Raw genomic sequence first — 22,570 nt, forward strand, 5'->3', positions numbered from 1 at the left:
GTAATGCTGAGGTGACCCTGCTCAGCTCACTGAGATAGCTTTTGTCAGCTTCTCCTACTGCAAAATCTTCTTCTGCTTTCCCTTTCCATACTGGACCATTGGGAGAGATATTGCTATATACAATTCTTATTAAGGGTGTGCTGTTCGAATGAGATGTTCCCCACAAGTCTTGGCCATTTGAATACTTGGTCCCCAGTTGGTGACTGTATGAGGAGGATTAGAAGTTGTGACCTTGCTAGAGGAAGCATATCACTGGAGTAAACTTTGAGGTTTTAAGAGAGTTGTGCCTTTTTGAGTAAGCTCTCTTGGCTTCCTGTTTCTGGTTCAAGATGTGTGCTCTCAGCTGCCACATCAGGCACCACGTTCTGCCTGCTGCCGGGCTTCCTCACAGTTAGGGTGACAGGCTCTTCTCTCTCTGGAACTGTAAGCCCAAAATAAATCCTTCCTTCTACAAATTGCCTTGGTCTTAATATTTTATTGCAACAGTAGAAAACTGACTAAGACCAAGATGCAGAGTGATGCTTCTTTGAAGATGTGATAGCCAGCTGACTTACCTGGAATTCTACATGGGAGAGTCATCCCCCATCTCCACTTATTTATTAACACATGGCTATTTGGGGAAGGGGGCAATCTAATATTATTTTATTTGTTTTGTTGTCATGGACACCAGTGGCTCATGGAGATATTTAGCACTTTTTTTTTAATTGTTTCATCATTTAGTCTTCGTTTTTAGGCCTTTTAAGAACTTCCTGGGGAGTACAGTGCTCTACGCTCATTTTATGTACTTCCTTCCCTAGCCCCAAACCAACCATTTTCCCGTTAACTTGGTCCTTTGTATCAGAGAATGGCATTAGAAACCAATATCTGGGCAGGATATGTATTCTATTTTTTAAAAATTCAGATTGCTGCCATGTTAACTTCTGCTAAAGTATCTTAATCTGGCAAGCATCATAAATGTCTAAAATTTCAGTAAAGAAGAACTTTCTCTCGGGCAGAACTTAAGTATGAAAGCCACTGAAAGTTTACATGCTCATGCATACTCAAAGGGAGATTAACAAAGGGCACATGAAGCATGAACCTAATTAGTTTTTATCAACAAAAACCAGAAGTCAGATATCGGGGCAATAACCTGAAAGATCAGAGAAAGAGAGGAGCAGCCATCGGAGACTTCTTATATCTCTGGATCCTCTGACCAAAAGGGGCTACCATCCTGTCTCCACCCTGCCTTATTACTTCCTGTCTCTGCCTCCCGAGTGCTGGGATTAAAGGCATGAGCCTCCCAAGTGCTGGGATTAAAGGTGTGACCACCACCCAATTTATAAGGTTTACTAGTGGCTAGCTCCACCCTCTGATCTCTAGGCAAGCTTTATTTGTCAGAACACAAACAAAATACCACACAACAGACACAGACATTTTAAAACGTTGTGGAGAGAACAGTATCAAGCCTTCTGAAGCCACCGCTTCTTAAGCAGTTTATTTCTCAGGAGTAAATTCACCTTTTTGTGTTAAATTTCTACATAGTAGGAATATTTTATTTTGCAAGATGTATTAATAATGTTACTTCCCTGGGCTTATGCAGAATTCTAGGAGCTCAGAACTGTTTACAGAAAGTCTCCATGGTCTTCCTCACAGCCTCCCACAGGGTGAATATCTGATGAAGGTTCAGAGCATCAGGGAGAGAATCCTTTGGAAAGTCTGTTCTGAGACGCAGAGGTTCCATCATCTGCTCTAAAGAGATATGGTGCCAGAGCAAACACCTATGGCCAGACTCCTGGGGTGAAAAACCAGATTGGATTAGATTTCATGACCATGTTGTACAATTTGTTAAGGATAACAAACTCCTGTTCAAATGCCTGCCTTAAAATTAATGCTAAATGCTGAAATCTTTAACCCAGAAACAGCTACCAGCATCTACAAAGTCTGAATTAGAGACTGTAAGATGAATAGCTCTTCTTTATAGAATGGCACCGAATAAAGTTAATTATGGGAGATCTGTTACTGATCTGTAGATAAATCAGGTTGAGTGTGTAGAATAGAGAATTGGTTTATGCAACTTGAGAGATTGGAGAGAAGTTATAGATACTTGAATATAATCAGTACTGAGATACAATCAAGTCTAGACCCTAATATATCAACAAATTTTAAATGAGCCTATGAGTGTAATACCATCACCAGGATAGGCTAGATACAGAGAAAGTAAGATTTTGTTATTTAGCAAGAATTTTACAACTTAGTTATAAAAAGAAGAACAATTTAGAGAGAATGGTGAATTAGTTTTACATATTATAAAGAGATACTGTAAATATTTAAAGGGCAGCCATCTTGGGCTAGGAATATAGTACAGTAGTGGAGCACTTGTCTACAAGGGCAGCATACCCAGTTTGACTCCTAGCCCAGAATAAAGAAAGAAAACAAACTAAACAAATGGCCAAGAAGAATGCACAGAACAGAATTAAATACCTTTAATACCTCACCCTAAAGGAAAACCAACTTTACAAAGTATTCTAGTCATGTTTTTAGGTAATATTATAGCCGAATACTATGAATGAGTGAATGAGGTTTTGATCTGGTAGCTAAGTACCCTAGACCAGAGATTCTCAACCTTCCTAATGCTATGACCCTTTAATACAGTTCCTCATGTTGTGGTGACCCTCAACCATACAATCATTTTCATTGCTACATCATAACTGCAATTTTGCTACTGTTATGAATTGTAATGGAAAATGTCTGTGTTTTCCTATGGTCTAATGTGACCCTCATCAAAGGGTTGTTCCACCCCCACAAAGAGGCTGTGACCCTGTAGCAAGTGTTCTTGTCAGATTTTCATGGACTACCAGTCCTGAAAAAATGACATGGAGAATTATTATAAATTATGAAAGCTTGGCCTTTAGCTTAGGCTTGTTTCCAACTAGCTCTTATAACTCAAATTAACCTGCTTCTATCAATCTACATTCTCCTGCATGACTTTTATCTTTCCTTAGTACAGCATGTCTGACTTGCTCCAAGTCTGCTGGCAAAATCCCCATGCCTAGATTCCTCCTCTTCCTCTCTCTTCCCAGAAATCCTGCCTATCCTTTTCTGTCTAGTTATTGGCCATTCAGCTCTTTATTAAACCAATCATAAGTCACCTTGGCAAAGACACATCCTCACAGTGTACAAAAGTATTATCTCACAACATGAACCACAGGTTGACAACCACTGCCCTAGACACTCAGGTATAAGTCTGCCTTTCAAGCCATAGATTTTAAGTCTGTTTTTTTCTGAGTGTTCATAGAAGAATTTTCTGTATTTAAGGCATTTGGAAGTTAGTTAAGTCTTTCTTTCATTTTTTTACTTCTCTTCTTTAATCCATAGTAGCTAAGAACCAAAATACTTATTAATATGTTTTTCAAAAGACTACTGTCTTTCTCAGAATTTTTCCATTTTTAAGATAGCATTTCAGAATGTTGACTTTTTCTCCTTTCATTCCTTTCTTTCTTTCTTTCTTTCTTTCTTTCTTTCTTTCTTTCTTTCTTTCTTTCTTCTTTCCTTCCTTCCTTCCATCCTTCCTTCCTGCCCACCTGCCTGCCTGCCTTCCTTTTCTTCCTGCTTCTGTACGATATATGTGGGTGTGGGTCCATGTGGGTAGATATGTGTATGTATGGATCTCAGTGTGTGTTCATGCATGCATTTGGACCCCAGAGTTCAATGTTAGGTGTCTTACTCAAGACTTTCTACCTTATTTTTTGAAATATGGTCTCTCTCTGAATCTAGAACTTATCAATTTGGTTAGGCTGGCTCTCTAATTAGCCCTAGGGGTTTGCCTGTGTCTCCTTGCTAAGTCCTTGGGACTATAGGTGTGTGCTGCCTTGCCCGGCTACTATGTGGATGTTAGGGAACCAAACAGTGCTTGCTCAATAAACACTCTATCTACTTAGACATCTTTCTGCTTGGGCCTATCTTTGCTATTCATTTTATTTTATATTTTACTTTACTTTTGCCATGCTCGAGACTAAACACAGGGAGTAGGTTGACTTTTGATTGAGTTCTAATTACTTTTCTGCTGCACACGTTCAGTTAACAAATATACAGCATATTTTCTTTAATATTACACTAGATAGACATGGAGATTGTAATAAAATAGGTGCGGTCTCTGCTTTCCTGAGCTCATATTCAAAAGAGGGGAAATGCTGGGAGAGATGATAGATGTCTGTAAACTCGGCGTTCGGGAGGCTGAGTTCAAAACCCACAAAAGCTGCATAATAAGATCTTGTCTCAAAAAACCAAATCAATCCAAACCAAACCAAGGCCAACTAACCAACAAATAATAACAAATGGATAAAGACAGATACTAAGGGACTACGTAACAGTAGGTGATAAATGTTATGAAGAAAAATAGAGCAGGAATAGATGAACTATCATTTGGGTTTCTGTTTGTTTGTTTTGTTGTTTCCGGTACGTGGAGTTCTACCCAAATGGCGTTAGCGTGAATGGCGCTATCTCGCAGTGCTCTACACTCTGGGTTGTATTACTGATTCTGCAGATTTTATCAATGAGGGGAGTTATTTGTGAACCAGGAAACAATTGTTTGCTTTTCATGGCAGCCTGCCTGTGGGGGACGGAAATGTTCTGAAGACAGCCTCGTTCCTTAGGGCAGATGATCGTTTAAAAAAAAAATTAAATTAAAAAATCATTTTTAAAATTGAGATGTCAACTGCTTTCTGAGAAAGCTTTGAGAAGGAAATAAACTGTACACAGTGTTTACTTATGTGTGTATTAATAATTGTGAACCTCACACCTCCTTCTCAAATTGTATGTGACAACTTCATCTCCCACAGCCAATCCTTTGGTGATGTGGTAGTGACCAGTGTAGGCAGCAGCGTGCTCATTGGGAGGAGGTGCCTGCAGAGTGTTCATGTTTTTGTAATTTTGATCTGGAGAATGGGACATGCACATCCTGTTTTTTTCTAGAACTTTACCCTATGACCTCTCTATTTAAGACCTTGGCTAGTCTAAGTTATGGGGCTCTGGTTTCATTGTGATGGGAAAAGAATATTAGTCACCTAAAAAATAGTCTGTGGAACTTTAAGAGATTTATTTTTGAAACTAGGTGGAAGCCAAGTTACTACTTGTGATTTCTGAGTACATGTGTGATGGAGAGCTAGTTCCTTTCGCATAGGGAGATTTAACTGACTTCATTCTCCAGCAGCAATGCTAATAACAGGCTTAGTGCCCTGTGAGAATCTAGGGTGCCTGATTGTACCTGCTACGGTCATTCTTTCCTTCCAGTTCCCAGAGGGCAATAGATGTACTAGGTAGTAACTAAAAAACACCAAAGCTAGGTAAGTTTTGTTGTTTGTTTGTTTTGTGTGTCGGTTGGTCTGTCTTTAGTTCTAAAGTGTGTACAGTCCTTGTTTCTAGCCCACACAGTTGTCACAAGTACTACATAAGTGAACAGGTACATGGTATGAGAAGCTATGTTCTCTGTTGCTTCCCTGGTTTTTGAGGGGCTACTGATGTCAAGAACATGGATTTAGACCTGGAATTCCAGCACTAAATTCTATTAACAAATGGAAGATGTCGGGCAAATGACCTAGTCCTTCTGTGCTTCTCGGAGTACCCAGAGGCAGTGTAGAGCCGTGGGTGATAGATAATTCATTAATACAAATACTCAGAACAATGTGAGGAGCATTAGAGTACTGAAGAAATCCTAGCTGTTGGGGCTGAACAGATGGCTCAGCAGTTAGGATGCTTGCTTCTTTTGTAGAGAACTAGAGTTTGGTTCCCAGAATCCATGTTGGACAATGTACAGAGCTGTAACTCTAGCTCCTAGGGATCCCGTGCCCTCTTCTGGCATTTTAGGGAATCTGCACACACACACACACACACACACACACACACACACACACACACACACACACGCTACACATACATAGGGGCAGGGGAGAGAGAGAGGGAGAGAGAAATAATAATAATAAAATAAATCTTAGAAGAATGTTTAGCTGTTTGTATCCTTATTTATTACTGCCTATCTTGGCTACTTTTCTGTTGCTGTGATAAAACACCATAACCAAGAGAACTTATAAAAGAAATTATTTAACATGGCTTACTATTTCAGAGTGCTGGAGTCTATGGAGCAGGAGTAAGAGCGTGGTGGCAGGAACAACAGAGAGCTCACATCTTGAGACACAACTGTGAGGCAGAGAGAGGACACGCTGGGAATGGCACAAGTCTTTTGAAACCTCAAAGCCTGCCCACAGTGAAACACCTCCATCAACAAGGACACACCTCCTAATCCTTCCCAAAAAGTTACACCAACTGGGAACTACATATTTAAACATATGAGCTTATGAGGGCCATTCTCATCGAAACCAAGACACTACCATAACTTATATATTCATTGTGGATTTGAAAATTCCAATTTAGTGTTATAAACCACATAGAATCTACCATTTCTTTAGGCTAACAACTCAAGGAACCATCAAATTCACCAAGGACTTCCTTGCCTCCTTTTTATTTTGACTTCTCAGCTCTCCTCTCTAGATATGGAAGAAACATATGAAGAAAGACAGCTAAAAGGGTTGTAATGTTTGCCTGTTGCCTAAAGAGAGTCTACACTGGGACAGTTAACACTGTAAAACAGCCCACAGGCAGGCACATGTGCAGAATCAAAAGTGAGGCTTTGAGAAGTGATTGGTCAGCCCAAGAAGGAGTGGCTTGTGAGCAAGCTCAAGAAGCCTCAAGACCCAGCCTCAAAAAAAGAGACACAACTAAGAAGACAGCCATAGATCTCTCTTGGTGTTTCCAGGCTCCGGGAGGAAGAAAGACCAAGGTCATACTTTATTCCTTAGCAGCTTTTAATGCAGCCAATAAAATGCAGTTGGAATTAGAGTAGGCATTCTCATCCTTGTGGCAGACATGCTAGATCTAGACATCAAAGGGAGGTCCAGATATCTCTCTACCACCAAGCTGACCACATATCAATTTCCCTAAGACCTTTCAACAAAACCAGCTTAGCTAATGAACATATTTATTTCATTAAAAGTTAAAACATGAATATCATTTTGTCAAATGACTGATTAATACAATATGAACATACAAGTATTTTACAGCAGGACTGAAACCACTGATGCTAGATGCAGAGGAAGGCAGCCTTAGGGCCTTGTGGAGAACCCCTGGGAACCTCCCTGAAGTCTTTGATGCCTTGCAAGATGTAGACCTAGTATTACTAGGGTTTCCAAAGGTGACTGAAATCTGGTTTTTAAAGTGTGTTTCTGCTGACATTTGTCTTTGGCAAGTATCTACCTCCTGTCCTGGCCAAACACAATACATTCAAGGGCTGGACTTACTCCCGTGCCTCCCAATTATAAGCTCTGCTGTGGATTGCTGTGCGTGTGTCTGCTAGTAGCTTATACTGTCCTCTAGTGGATGGTGGTCCCCAAGACCCCCAAATATTACACTAGTTTGATATTTTATTAAGGACTGAATTTGTATCTGAAATGCTCCAAAGCTAATTTGGAAAAGTGGTGTACTTAACTGGTGAATAAATATCCTTTGCTCTATAGTCAAAGTTTCTGTTTTTCAACATGGCTCTTGAGTATCTGTGGTCAAGTTTGAATGTGTATTGTCTTCCGAAACAAATAGAGCTTTGCTTTGAAAAGTTGGAGAGGGTAGCAAGAAGCCCCAGAAAGAAATGTAGAGAAAGGGAAAATATTACTAAATATTTAACTTATAGAGGTTTGGAAGGTTGGCATAGATTCAGCTAAAGAAAGGAATTTTGAACCAAAACCATCAGTGCTTTTTAGACTTTGGTAGCAATAATTAGGGAAGAAGCATATGAAGACATCTCTTGAAACTCCTGTTATATTTTACTTCATTTAAAAAGAACATCTAAGGGCTCTGAGCCTTTTTTGAATTATTAATTTTTAAGTTAAAATATTCATTGAATATTTTTGAGGGATGAAGGGTCACCTTATGAATGCCCAGAGACTATGTGGTATTTCATAAATTATCCTCAAGTCTGTTTAATGTTTTAGATTCCTCAGATAGATTGCTAAGGGCACTTACTGCCTGGTTTTTTTTTTCTATTTTCTTTCATATACCCAGGGCAAAGTTCTGCTCATTGAAAGTTCTTAATAAATTCCTTTGAATTATTTAAATGTGTTTCTCAATTTTAAACGTTTATGACTGAAATGTGTGTTTCTTTCTACCAACTCTAGTTGTGTGGGTGTGCTTGCCAAAGTGAAAGGAGGCACACCTCAGAGGAATTCAAAATACACTCTGGTTCTAAGAACCAAACAATGTAGTTCTTAATTTGAAATCCCTCTCTCTTTGCAAATCCTTATCTTCTTAAAATATTTATTTGGGGATCTTATGACAGGAGACTTTTTTTTCTAGGGTTTCACTATTTCCTGAACTAGACCTGACATGAAATAAAAACGCATTGTATTTCTCTTTGAATTCAAATCAAAAGATGTTGGCTGACAAAACCCACTGCCTGTTCAAAATACAGGATTGGAAGCATTGTGCTGTATTTGGTTTTAGCTCCAGGAATTGGTCTGAAATTGCCTTCAGAGTGAGAGTACATACAGACAGCATCTCCATCTCCCAAGCCTGAGGCTTGCTTGTTATTGCATGGATGGGACTCTGAGTTCCCGCTCATCTGCTGAACTCACCGCTGCCCCTTTGAACTGCTCTGCTGTCTTTCAGCATCTTCATGAACGAGCCAGCAGCACAGTTGTGGGATGAGAGCTTGACTTCAGTTGTTTGCCAGGAACTCTTCCCTTCTGGCAATAAGACGGCCCAAACCATAACACATAGTTCAGACTGCACGGAGCTCGTCAAATGAAAAGTACTTGGTTGGCAAAGAGTGAAATTTCACTACTAATTATAGATTCTTCTCCCTTATTAGTTCTTTCATTTGTTCGGCTCGTCTTTGGAAGCGTTACATTTCTACATGAGAAATTCTCCTGGGCAAAAAAAAAAAAAAAAAAAAAAAAAAAAAAAGAGAGAGAGAGAGAGAGGCCTGTAAACAAGCTGGTGGCCTTCCCGAGCTTTTTAGAAGCCATTGTGGGTGACGGAGGAGACAAATGGTGGCATCTGTGTTTGTCTCAGGATTCACAAAGGAGACAATGTGCACAGAAAATATTTTTAAAGCTAATTTTCAAAACAAAAAGATGGGACAATTTCTCAAGCCCTGCTAGTGTATTTGTTGTGTCTCACTCCACCTTGACTATTTGGATGTACTTGTTTTGTTATTACCCATATCATTAACAATTAAAATACATTTCTTCGGTTTGTTTGTTTTCCTCTGAGAGGTGATGCATTTACTATTTACATCAAGGAGTCTTCATTCAACAAATTTTTTTATAGTATTTTTATTTTATAATTAACTTAGTTTCACATATCAGCCACGGACCCCCCCCCCACCCGTCTTCCCTCCTCCCCTCCAGCCCTCCCCTCAATCCATCCCCCACTCCCACCTCCTCCAAGGCAAGGTCTCCCCTGGGGAGTCAGCCCAGCCTGGCAGACTCAGCCAAGGCAGGTCCAGTCCCCTCCTCCCTACACCAACGCTGAGCAAAGTGTCTCAGCATAGGCCCCTGGCTCCAAAAAGTCAGCTCATGCACTAAGACCTAGCCCCAGGTGGAGCTCCGGTAGTCCAATTGGCGGTGAGAGAGAGAGGAGGGATTGTATGAGCCAGAGATGTTGAGACCATGGTTGGAGGAGGCACAAGGACAAATATTTTTAAAGTGCCAATACCATTTAAAGCATATTGACTTAAACCAAAAAAAGATGGAAGAAAGGAACAAATGAATGGGCTGGAGAAATGGCTCAATGATAAGAACATTTAACACGCAAGTGACAGGACCTGAGTTCTGATGCGCCCAGCACCTGCACTCTCCAATGAAAAGAAAGCGGGAGGTGGCCGCTCATGCTTGTAAAACTGTGTTGTGTTGGAAGAGACAGGAGGACCACTGGGTCTTTCAGGCTATGGGCGTATCTCCAGGTTGAGTGCAAGACCCTGCCTTGAAGGAATAAGATGGAATGTGATGGAATAGGAAACACACACACACACACACACACACACACACACACACACACACTCGTGTTTATATGCCATACACACATATATCACATAAATACACACAGAGAAGAGAAATGAAAATCAACTCATATATGCCCATAACTGGTAACCTATGAGCCAGAATTCACTCTTCTAAGTTGACAAGTTGTTGTGGCAGGCTCATATGACTCATTGGCAAAAAAGATTTTGTCCTCGGTAAAAGCTGAAATATTAGTTGCTTCAGTTCATATCATGTTCTGAGTTTTCAACTCCACTCCAGTATCTGCAACTAGACCACAGATTCATTTTTCATGAAATCTTTGAAATTTTTATTAATTTTACTTTCTGCCTAGCATATTCTCTTTGTAAGAAGTCTTATGAACTTTTTTTTAAAAGACCAAGATATTTTATATATATTCTACTTTTAGTTTTCAAAAGAATTTTGCAGATGTTCATATTCCATACCTGAATTTTCTCTAGGTTACAAGCTAAACCTAAGATGCCAACTAAGCTTTTGAATTAGACAAAGCTGAATTTTAGTTATTCTGAATGTTAGCATTTTGCTATAAACAGTGTTACTTGCGTTTTAGAGTGTGAGTAATTGCATCCCTTACTAGAAGGACCTAAATGTTGTCAATGTTTTTAGGTGATGTGAACTCCTGGGATCTGTTCATTTGCCTGCCTTCCAGGGAAGCTGGTGGGAAACCCTGCCTGCCCAGAGAGCACATGTGTCAGCTAAGTCTACATCAGAAGGTAAGTACTGTCAAAGTATAAACACAGTTTATCAAGTCTAGGGATATTATTAAAAATGAAAGGTTTTTGCTCCATATATTGTTGTTGTTTTAATTCTTGAAAACTTGGAACCACTGTATGTTTGGCGAAAGTTTCAGAAAGAGTTAGTTAACTTTCTGCCACTGTGACAGAATGGCTAGGACAAACCAGCCATTTCACTAACAGTTTCAGAGTTTGAGGTCAGGGTCATTGGCCTTGCTGACTTCGTGCCTGTGCTAAGGCCATAATCATGAAGTGGGGTGTGTAGGAAAGGAAAGTGTTCACCTCATGGTATCCAGGAAGCAAGGACACCAAGGAAGGAAACCACCAGGGTCCCAATATTTCCTTCAACAGCTTGTTCCCAATGGTCTAACTTTCTCTAGTGAAGCCACACTTCCCAAATATTTCACCAGGTCCTAATAACAAACAAGTCAGTGGCTAGCCTTTTGCCCAATGAATCTCTGGGGGATGTTGAAGATATGACAGGTAACACCATATCTTATTATTCAACTTATAATTAGAACCAAATTTTGTTTTGTATTTTAGTATAATTTGCCTCAGCTTGAACTCTTATAGTTTTTTTTAACTCAATAAAACACAAACTTTACCTAGAATTATGTAGCTTATTGGATGTTGCTTATCCTCAATTCATTGATCCATAGCAGAAAAATATTTTCTATATCATTGTACTGATTTTTTCCAAACTTAGCATATGTCCTAGTCAGCTTCAGTTGCCATGGTGAACCAGCCTAGAGTCATCTAAGAGGAAAGCCTTGAGTGAAAAATTGTCTGGGTCCGACTGGCTTCTGTGCATGTCTGCAAGGGATTATTTTGAATATTAATTTATATAGGCAGTCCTAGCCCTGGAGGCTACAGGTTGCAGAATGACTAGGCAGCTGGTCATGAGTTGTATTAGAAAGCCAGCTGAGCATAGGCCCATGAGCTAGCCAGAGAGTGAACCAGAAAGCAGCATCATTACTTCACGGTTTCTGCTTCAAGCTCCTGCCCTGCTTGAGTTCCCACCCTGATTTCCCTCAGGAAGTGACCTGGAAGTGTAAGCTGAAATAAACACTTTCCTCCCAAGGTTGCTTTTGGTGGCAGTGTTTTATTACAGCAACAGAAACGAAACTAGAACATCAAATTGAATTACAAAAAGAGTAATATACTTTCTCAACCTAAAATCGAAATTCTGTATTTACTGTCTACGCTGTGTGAACATTTAATAAGTGATGATAGAGCGAAAACTTATCCAATGTGCTAGTGATTATACTAGACAAGTTACGTACTGTTGGTGCTTATAACAAGTCTGGGAGGAAAGTGTCAAAACCAAGTTGGTTTTTATCTCCTAGTTGAAGTTGCTGGAGCCTACCCCAATGACACAATAGCAAGGAAGGTCTAAACAAGTTCATTTTTCTTCTAATTCTTTCTTGTAACATTTTACTTCTTAGGCCTTTAGGCTAAGCACATTCTTTTGGGTTGGGTTTTTTTGTTCCTTAGATTTTTTTGTTTTTACAAAGCCAAGGCTTGGCCTTGAACTCAATATATGTAGTCTAGGCTTGTTCTAGAACTTGTAAAAGTCTTCCTGTTCACACACACACACACACACACACACACACACACACACACACACACTCCTGCCCCAGTGGTCTAGAACTTGTAAAAGTCTTCCTGTTCACACACACACACACACACACACACACACACACACACACACACACACACTCCTGCCCCAGTGTTGAGACCTTTGTATATCTGTAATCATTTCTTCTCTTCATCCTTCTTCCCCCTTCCTCTTCCTACTTCTTCCTCTTCACCACCTTCTCTCTCCTCCTCTTTCCCTCTTCCTCTTTCTTTTTCTTTCACCAGCCTAGGGTCTCTACCTGTAACCACAGCTGTTCCATGTTTGTTTTCACCACATTTTCTCAGTCTATGCTTTATAACACTACTACCCAAATTTCAACTACCATTTTTAGTTAAAGATCCTCAAGTCTGCACCTAACCTTCAGAACACTCTCCCGGGCTTCAGGCTCTCACATGCCTGTCCACCTGTCTTGGATGCCCCACGGATGACTCAAATTCAAGCTCCATAGCCATATCCTGTCAGTTATAAGTATGATCAACTACTCATTCACCTCTTAGATTAAAGTTTGGCCTTCATCCTCAAGCCCTCCCTCTTCTTTCCTATTTACAATGTACTCTAGTGCTAAAGCATATAATCCCTGTTTAGTCTGCAACGCTGTGTCTCAGCATCAGCATCCTCAGAAGGGCAAACTGCAGAGAAACTAACAAAAGAACCAAACAGAAGATTGGACAGGGTGGAAGAATCACTAACAAGAAAAAGATGGCGGGGGCCCCTAGGAACTAGCAAGGGCCCAAGATTTTTACCACTCCTGGTCACAAGAGAGGTATACAGAAGGAAGAATGCAGCCCTGAGCTACTGAGAGCAGGAGCCAAGACATCCACTTGGCTGCTGCGAGGGATGGGGGCGGTGGGAGGTTGTTGTTAACTGAATGGGAAGTAGTGTACCCTACCACAGGCCTGCAGAGAGGATTAGAAACTGCTCTCTTCCAGCCCTCCAGTTCCTCTTCAGTTGCTCTCATTGGTCCAACACAGCAGTTAATCAAGAAGCAAGAATATCTGTGAGGCCATCCATAAAAATTAGCCTGCTGGGAACAGCAGGAGGAGAGGACTGGAGAACAGAACAGCAACAGCGAGTACTTAACACAATTAGCCATCAGAGATTCTCTGCGCCCAGAGCATGCCCAGTAGTACCCTTCCCCTACCTCCACGTAGCTCCAGTATAATACTAAGTGATAACCAGTTATCTTTCTTTGAACGCCTTTGCTTGGCTTTGTCACATGCCTTTCTGCTGGTTTTTGTCATATACCTTTCTCCTCCTCCCTCCTCCTCCTCCCTCCTCCCTCCTCCCACTTCTCCTTCTTTTTCTCCATTTCTTCTGGAATGCCCTTTCTCAATCCTCTCAATCTCTGTGATTTTTCAACAAGGAGAGGCTTTGTCTCCCTGACAATATCTAGAGACATTTTTGACTTATCACAATCAGGAGAAAATTGTGTTATGATCACCTGTTGGTCAAAACCAAGGATGCTGCTAATACTGGGTAATGTTCACAACTAAGAGTAATGAAGCCCCATATGCTGACAGTGTCAGAGCTGAGAAACCCTAGGACCAAGGTAGCCCAGGACCAGGCCTTTCATGACAAACTCCTACTCTGTCACACATCACCTAAAGGATTTGGTCACATTTAATCTTTGTAGCCTTTGGTGTCTTTTACTAAAATATGAAGGCATTAGACACCAGCTTTACATTCTCATGAAAATCACAGGAAAATTTGTAAAGAGGCAGAACCAAGAAGAATAGCAGAGATGCTGTGTGTGGCGGGGGGTAATTAAGAAGTGCAGTGTCTAGTATGCTGAGATTACATCTCCATATTTTTAAATTTCAAGAACAGTTTTAGGCATACAGAAAATTATGGAATTCCCCATGTACCCTTACTCACCTTGCTCTAAGCTTAACAAAAATAATCATGATGTATTTATCAAGAACAATAACTTAGCATCAATTAAAACTATTCACAGAATTACAGGCAATGCTTAGATTTTTTTAAACTTATGTCATTTCTCTGTTCGAGGATTCAGTCAAACACCCTTCTTAGACGCAGTTTCAGCCTGTCTCTGTTCTCTCCCAGTCTGGGTGTTTCTCAGTCCTTTTTTCCTTAATGGAACAGACATTTCTGAAGAAAATTGGTTAAGTGTTTAGTAGAATGTGCTGGAATGGATTTATTTGACGTTTTCTCACAAAATTATGGAGTTTTTGAAAGAATGCCACTGTGGTTGTTTGAATGAGAATGGCCTACAAGGGCTCATACATTTGAATACTTGGCTCCCGGTTTGTGTAACTGCTCAAGAAAGACTAGGAGGTGTGATTATGTTGGGGGAAGTACATCCCTGCAGGCAGGCTTTGAGGTTTCAAAAGCCCACACTAGGCCTGGTCTCATTCTCCCTGCGCTCTACAGTGGGAATCAGTGTGTGAGCTCTCGCCTAGTGCTCCAGCCCCATGCCTGCCTACCTGCTGCCATGCTCTCTACCACAAAGATCATGAACTGACCTTCTGAAGCTGTAAGCCCCCAATAAACTCTTTCTTTTATAAGATCCTTGGCCGTGCGGTTTTGTGAGAGCAATTGAAAAGTAACCGAGACAGCCACAGAAGAGATCTGCTGTGGCTTAAAGTGTCAGGACACACGGGACACTCCTCGGTCTTGGCATCCACATAGGCAGGATCTGCTGCCTCTCTCCACTGCGGAACTACTACTTCTCCTTTCGCTTTGTAAATATTTGGGATGTGATGTTTTGACACTATGCAAATATCTTGCTTTTCTGAAAACTTTGGGACACCAATTTTAATACCCAGTCATGGATCTTACCAGTTATCAATATTATCTATTTTTAATGTTGATTTTCTGTTTCCCCATTTCTTCTATAATTATTATATGTGAATCTTCTATAAGAAGATCTGTTTCTATCAGTGTGTCATGTCTGAGTTCCTTTTATTTAAAACCTAAAGTCTTATGTGGGATATATATTTTTTTTTTGCCTGGATGATTATTTTTACACTAAATTTAGACTAACGCCATTTATCAGGATGGAGGCCACCACCTCCCAGGGTACTTTCCTCGTTGAATGTGTTGTCTCATTTTTTACTTTGTCAACACATTCATTCATCTGTTTGTGTATTTATTATCTCATCTCTCCCTTTGTCATTTCTACAGTTACTTATTGAGCATCTGTACTGAGCCCTGTGTAGGCACTGAGTATATATAAATTAGCAAAACAGATATAAATCCTTGTTCTTACGGGGAGACAGGTACAAAAAAGGTCCTAGTAAAAGACCTTGTTAGATGTCAAAAAGAACCAAGGGAAAAAATAGAGAAAAAAACATAGCTGTTGAGCTTTAGACAAGTAGGGTGGGTTCCATCAAGAAAGTGACATTTGAGCTGGGTATGGCAGCTCACACCTTTGATCCTAGAACTTAGGAGGCAGAGGCAGAAAGATCTCTGAGTTAGAAGCTAGCCTGGTCTACAGAGTGAATTCCAGGAGAGCCAGGGCTACATAGAGAAATCTCATCTCAACCCTGCCTGACCAAAGTGACATTTGAGTATTGGTGAAATTATTAAGGCCACTCCACGTAGTTAAAAGGGGAAGTTTATTTTGTGGGGTAACTTACAAGTGAAGGGATAGGTTACAGGGTCTGGGAAAGGTGTAGCGCAGTCCGGCAGTGTTCCCTGGGGAACTCTGCTCAGTCTACCTCCATCGTCCAGGGTCTAGGAACCAAGAGAGGGTCTTCGGTGTCCTCCCTTGGCCCCACCTTGTAGGCGTGACAGTTACCGAAGCCTCAGTGGGGGTTGGAAGTTCCAGATCAAAGCTGGAATGGCTACCCACTACATTTGAGTCTAGCCTGGAAGACCCTGAGGTCCTGGTGCCAGCGGCTCAGATAAAAATTACAAACACAAAGGATTCCCACATGACAGGCGGAAAGTTAATGTAGCAGGAGCAGAGGGGACACATGTTCTTGGAGTGGGGACTTCTATGTGGTGTCATGGGGACCCTTGTAAGGATCACAGATTTTCTTCTTGGTGAAGTGGTGCATTGATGGAAGGTTTTGAGTAGAGGAACAACAGCAGTCCCATTGCAGTTTTACAGGTTTTGCTCTGGCAACTGTATTGAAATAAGGACTTCAGAAGCAATGACCAAAGGAAGCAAGCCAGTTATTGAAATGATTCAGCCAGATGAGGGTGAATCAGACTAGCTGAGTGGCAGTGGGAGTGGGGAGATGTAAGCAGGAGATTCAGTGGTGATGGAATGAGAGCTAATAGTAGTTAACACTTATGAGGTTTTACTGTACACCTATCACCATTCTGAGCACTTCCATATGTCTTGGTGCACTGTCTTTACAGCAGAGGGTACAGTGGCAGAGATAGATAGATGATAGATAGATAGATAGATAGATAGATAGATAGATAGATAGATAGATAGATATAGATAGATAGATAGATAGATGGTAGATAGATAGATGTCTATGGTCTCATAGCTAATAAAAGAGATAATAAGGACTCACACTCAGGAAGTCTGACATCAAATGCCTGTTTTCTCAATCAGAGAAACTTTCAAATCAAGTATTCAGGCCATGTCTTTTTTTTTTTTTTTTTTTTTTTCGAGACAGGGTTTCTCTGTGTAGCTTTGCGCCTTTCCTGGAACTCACTTGGTAGCCCAGGCTGGCCTCGAACTCACAGAGATCCGCCTGCCTCTGCCTCCCGAGTGCTGGGATTAAAGGCGTGCGCCACCACCGCCCGGCTTTTTTTGGTTTTTTTTTTTTTTTTTTTTTTTTTTTTTTCGCAGGCCATGTCTTAACAGCCCAACACAATTAGTATTCTTAAGAACACATGAATTCTTGATGGCACACATAAATAACTTCCCTCAGGAAGAATAAGTCATTTGAAACCTTATGAACTGTGACCTATTTGTGTATACAACATATTCAAAACAATTCCTTTCACATTTCCAACAATTCCAACAACATGTGGTTGTTGCAGAATCGTCAATCACTTTGGAATGAACAAGGGCACCTGGTCAGATTAAGACTATGAATTAAAACTGCAATTTCCAGTGATTGGTGAAAATAATCACAAGATTTGTAACAGAGAATGAATGAATGAATGAATGAATGAATGAATGTCTAGAAGGAGAGTGACATGGATTTAAAAGTTGATTTATACTTGTGATTCCATGAAGGGAGGCCTACTCTATGAGGTAATTCTGCCGTAACTAACTGGAGTTCTTCTCATCTCAAGTAGATGTGTGGTAGTGTTTCAGAAGCAAAGGGATTCATTCCTAGCTTTGAATGCTTGTGGGATTAGCAGTCACTGAAACCAGATGCTGATTTCAGTATTCAGAGCACTGAGAACTCCCGACACGGCTCTCACTGCAAAGCGTGCAGGGCATTTCCTTGTTAATTTGATGGAATGGTGATTATGTTTGGAAGACAGAAGAGAAGGATTTTTCTTTCTTTGACTAGCTGGGTCTCCTAGTTTTCTGGCATTAATTATTTTCCTTGTTGATGACCTTGAGCAGCCTTGGGAGAAGGCCTATATCGTGACAGAGTAAGAGGCATGGTCATCTGTACAGATAAAATGAGCAGAGAGAATGTTCTGTAAGCTCCAGTGTGGTGTTCTTATCACTCTCCATTTTAGAATGACCAGAAAAATTTCCCATCGACTCCTTATTTATTTTAAATATTCCCAATTTAAATATTCATTCTCTTTAGTTAGTTGATAATGTTGCAAAGCTTTTATTTTTTAAGTTTATAAACACTTTCCAAATACTTTTGATTCATATAATGGGTTTGCCTTTTCGAATGAAAAATGCCTCAAAAGAAATCAGACTTTTTTGCTTGTGGGTATGTGTATATGTGTATGTATGAACGTTAACATGTGTGAGCATGTGTGTGTGTGCATGTGTGTGTGCATGTCTATGGAGACCTGAAGTTGATGTCTGGTGACGCTTTAGGTTGATTTCTGTTTTACGTATTGTGGAAGGTTCTCCAATTCCAGATAGTCTAGCTAGCCATCTTCCCCCAGGAATCCTCAGTCTCCGCCTCCCCAGTGCTGAGATCACAGGAAGGCTGCCACACCTGCCTGGCCTCTCACACAGAGAGGGAATCTGACCTCTGGGTGTCTATTGAGTCATTCCCCAGACCTGACTTTCACTTTTGCTCATGATAATTTGCGATAGAAACAATTTAGATATATTCATGACAGAGTAAGTTTATGGAGGTGTATTTGGGAATGGAAATCTTTTAAAATGTATATTTCTGTCCTTCCCAATGGTATCTTTAAGAACTATCCCAGTAGTGAATGCTATTATCATTTTATATACACTTTCTAATCCTGTGAAAGGGGTTTCATGCAAAGGAAAGAAAAACAGTAGTTTCTCTATCTTTACTTCTCTCACCACATATATATGTCCATATATATCATACATGCAAAAATATACATATAGAGGACATTTAAACTCTTATAAGATATAGACACATGTGCTCACTCATGTTAATATGCATACACATAGACACCCATACGTGTGCATGTGTGCACACATTCACACACCCACAAGCAAGAGTAAAAGTTTTATTAAGCTGGTTGTGGTGGCGCACGCCGGTAGGATTTGCTGAAGGAGGCGGAGGCAGGAGCATCACGAGTTCAAGGCCAGCCTGGGCAACACATTTTTTAACACCGGGCAGTGGTGGCTCACGCCTTTAATCCCAGCACTTGGGAGGCAGAGTCAGGTGGATCTCTGTGAGTTCGAGGCCAGCCTGGTCTCCAAAGTGAGTTCCAGGAAAGGCGCAAAGCTACACAGAGAAACCCTGTCTCGAAAAACCAAAAAAAAAAAAAAAAAAAAAGTTTTATTAAAAATGATTTTGACTGTTGATGGTGTATTAATTATAGCAAATATAATAGCTACTCTGTGACATTGATATTGGTGGAGAACATGTATGCATGGGAGCTCTGACGTATATGAGAAATCTCTATGACTTTCGCTCAATTTTGTGGTGAACCCAGAACTGTCCTTTTAAAAAATAAAGGTTATTATTAAGTGACTGAGAAATCTTTCAACCAGCAGAGCAGTTAAGCAGCAAGTGGGAGACCCAGCTTGACTCGTCGCTCCCACATATAAATGGCTGGTATAGTGGCATGTCCTTGTAATGTCAGTACTGGAGTTCATGGACAGCCAGTCTAGCTTAATCGTTGAGCTACTGGCCAATGAGATACCTTGTGTCAAAGAAGGTAAGTGGCATTGCCAAAGACGATAGTCAAGTTAGCTCTTCCACCTCTGCATACATGGATATGTGCATCGTGCCCCCCACAGGCACTTACCCACACGAACACATACACACATATAAAATATACAATAAAAAGTAAATGTTATTAAAATAGTTGTTGCAATGTTATACTGGAGAAATGCATCACATAAGTTAGCTAATCCAGATAAAACTCCTTTGACAATATTCCACGTGATAATGATGCAGGTCTTCTATATTTTGTAATATACATTAAGACAGAACTCACTAGACTGTGAGAGAGCATTGTTATCTCCGACGGTCCATTGTGTGGCATGATTGATTTTCAGTGACTGTGTGGCGCATGGTACTTAAGTGGTTTGCTTCTTTTGCTGAGTTGGCCAGTTTCACTTCCAGAGCTGAAGGGAGATGACATTTTTGGTGTCACATGTCACCATGGTCACATACCACCACAGTTACGTTGGCTGCAGGAGTGGAGGCTCAAGTCACACCCTGGAGGAGAGAGTGCAGAGGGAGTCATTAGATGAGGGTTAGGAAAGTAGAAGCGGGAGTGTAGAACGGTGCTTGGCTTGGCTTCGTTTGCCTTTGGGAAGGGTAGGTAGTCTTTGCATGATGCCACTCTGATCTAGCACTTTGTGTGATGGCACCCTCTGAGATGACACAGGACTCCACTCTCTGTCTGAAGTCTGTGCTGCCATCCTCTGCCTTGGTAGTAGCTCCATAAACTCTCAGGGCCACGTGTTCAGTGACGAATCCTTCGAATCAGAAGGCTTCTGTTGCCTCCTAATTGGGTAGGAGAGGAAGGCAGAGCGTGTGTTCTAAGCTTCCACAATAGCAGCTCGTGTCTCTGAGGCCCTTGGAGAGTTAGAGTGGACTGTGCTAGTCCATGATATTCAATGCTGCTTCCCCAGGGCTTGTTCACATTCTGGATCCTTCTTTCACTAAAATTTCTATTAAACGTTAGCAACTGAGTTATTTTGCCTTACATAAGGAAAAACAACTCTGTTTTATTGCCTTTTGAAGTTTTTGCAGTCCTCTGTCCCTCCCTTCAGCTCGTCTGAAGAATTCTAAACTGGTGAACCAGGGTATTAGGAAAGTCCTTGTTTCCTTGCGCTTAGACTCTGAAATTACCCACTTCTGAATTTGAGAAATGTGGACAACCCTAAAACCGTAAGTGTCGGCCGCTGATAGCTTTCCTTGATTTCTAGAGCAAACACATGCGAGGGCGGTAGGCGTTGGCATCAGAATGCAGTGTTTAGGAATGCTGTCTGTGCCTAGGCCCAGAGACTGGGCTCACAGGACCTGGGCAGGGGCTTGTGCTGGTTCTTCCTGGAGCTATACTTGGGCAACAGAGAGTCTGCTGATTAAATGAATAAGTTAATATGATTCCATGTGTCAGGGAAGATTTCATCAGACTCGGTCAAAGCACTTTAAATGAATCATTAGGAAAAAGCTACATCTTATTATAGAATTGATCAAAGTGCAACTTAGGTACTCAGGGTTCTACATGCTTTATTGTACAAATGAAGAAATTGAGAACAAACAAGCAAACCGTGTTCAAGGTCAGGATTCTGTCAAGTGCAGAATTAGGACTGCATCCATGTCTCCTTCCCTTGTTTTGTCTAACACAGTTGACTTTTATCTTGTCATACCAGCAGGACATGTTTGAAGAAACTATAATACTTTATTGGGGGAGAGTGAATTAATTTGAAAGTAATCAATAATGCCTCAAGAATAAATCTGATCTTCAAGCTGATTTAAACAACTCTCCCCACCCCCACCTCTCTCTCTCTCTCTCTCTCTCTCTCTCTCTCTCTCTCTCTCTCTCTCTCTCTCCCTCTCTCTCTCTCTCTCCAGCTTTAACAAGGTTTTACCATATTTGGTTTTAGTTTGGGGATGTAGTTCATGTAGCTAGTTAATCAAACTGTAAAGTCACAAGAGGAGAGAGAATTAAACTCTTAATAGAATGGTTTCTGTTCTTTAAGTGGGTGAAACAACAATGTCTTTCATTATGAAGTCAAGACCATATGTGAGGCTCAGCACTGAAGACCTGAGTGTACAAGGCACTATAGCATCTGGAACTTCCGTTCCTTGGCCTTCTTGTCCTTTAGCGATGTTTTTACCACTTGCAACTATGAAGCTGTGTTACTATATTGGACATAAGTATATCTTTTATTTCTAGCAAATATGATAGCTTTAAAATCAAAAGGTTTCCTAAGTTCGTCCCAAATATTTTGAAGATTTCTGAGGGCAAATTTCCATTTTATGTAATCAAATCAATAACTTTGTCACTCCTGATTAAATCACTAGGATCTTTTTCATCCTTTTCAGATAAATGTATTACCAGAAATACAGCTTCAGCTTTGCAGAAAAGAAAGCTTGTGTCAAATGATCAGAAGATTTCCAGGTAACCTTTGGTTTTCTCTTGATACACGAGCATTTGACATCCGGAGGCTTCTGTATAAGTCACAAATAACAAGGCCTCAACACGTCATCCTGGATCCTCTTCTATCAACTCCACTGTCCCAAGTCTTCCCTAAGGCCAGGCTTTGCCAATGGGAAGGCCCTGATGATACCTCGTACTAGTACGACTGGTACTTTAGTCCTTTGTTTTCTCCCTCTGGCTTGCCCAGTGCTGTTTCTATTTGTCTTATGTGTTTCTTTTAAAATTAATTCTGCCTTAGTTTAAAAGTGATTGTTCTTGTAGTTCTTAGTTATATATAACTTGAATTTTTAAAGAGGTTTATGATTATGTCATTGTGCTAGTCATCTTTGTTTTGTTTTCTCAACCAGACACAGGCCAGGGTCATCTGGGAAGAGGAAAGTTCAACTGAGAAAATATCTGCATCAGAATGGCAAAACTGTGGGATGTTTTCTCCGTTAGTGTTT

General features: G+C 40.7%; 1 protein-coding gene across 1 annotated transcript in view; it reads left to right on the forward strand.

Annotated features, from left to right (window-relative positions):
• Positions 1-22,570, forward strand: part of Cped1 (cadherin like and PC-esterase domain containing 1) — a 273,880-nt gene that overhangs the window by 49,453 nt on the left and 201,857 nt on the right. The window contains exons 3-4 of the mRNA XM_059257422.1: positions 10,689-10,795; positions 22,013-22,088. Coding sequence (XP_059113405.1) covers positions 10,689-10,795; positions 22,013-22,088 — 183 coding nt within the window. The remainder of the gene's footprint in view (positions 1-10,688; positions 10,796-22,012; positions 22,089-22,570) is intronic.

This window comes from Peromyscus eremicus, chromosome 3 (assembly GCF_949786415.1).
Source record: "Peromyscus eremicus chromosome 3, PerEre_H2_v1, whole genome shotgun sequence".
Lineage (NCBI taxonomy): Eukaryota > Metazoa > Chordata > Mammalia > Rodentia > Cricetidae > Peromyscus > Peromyscus eremicus.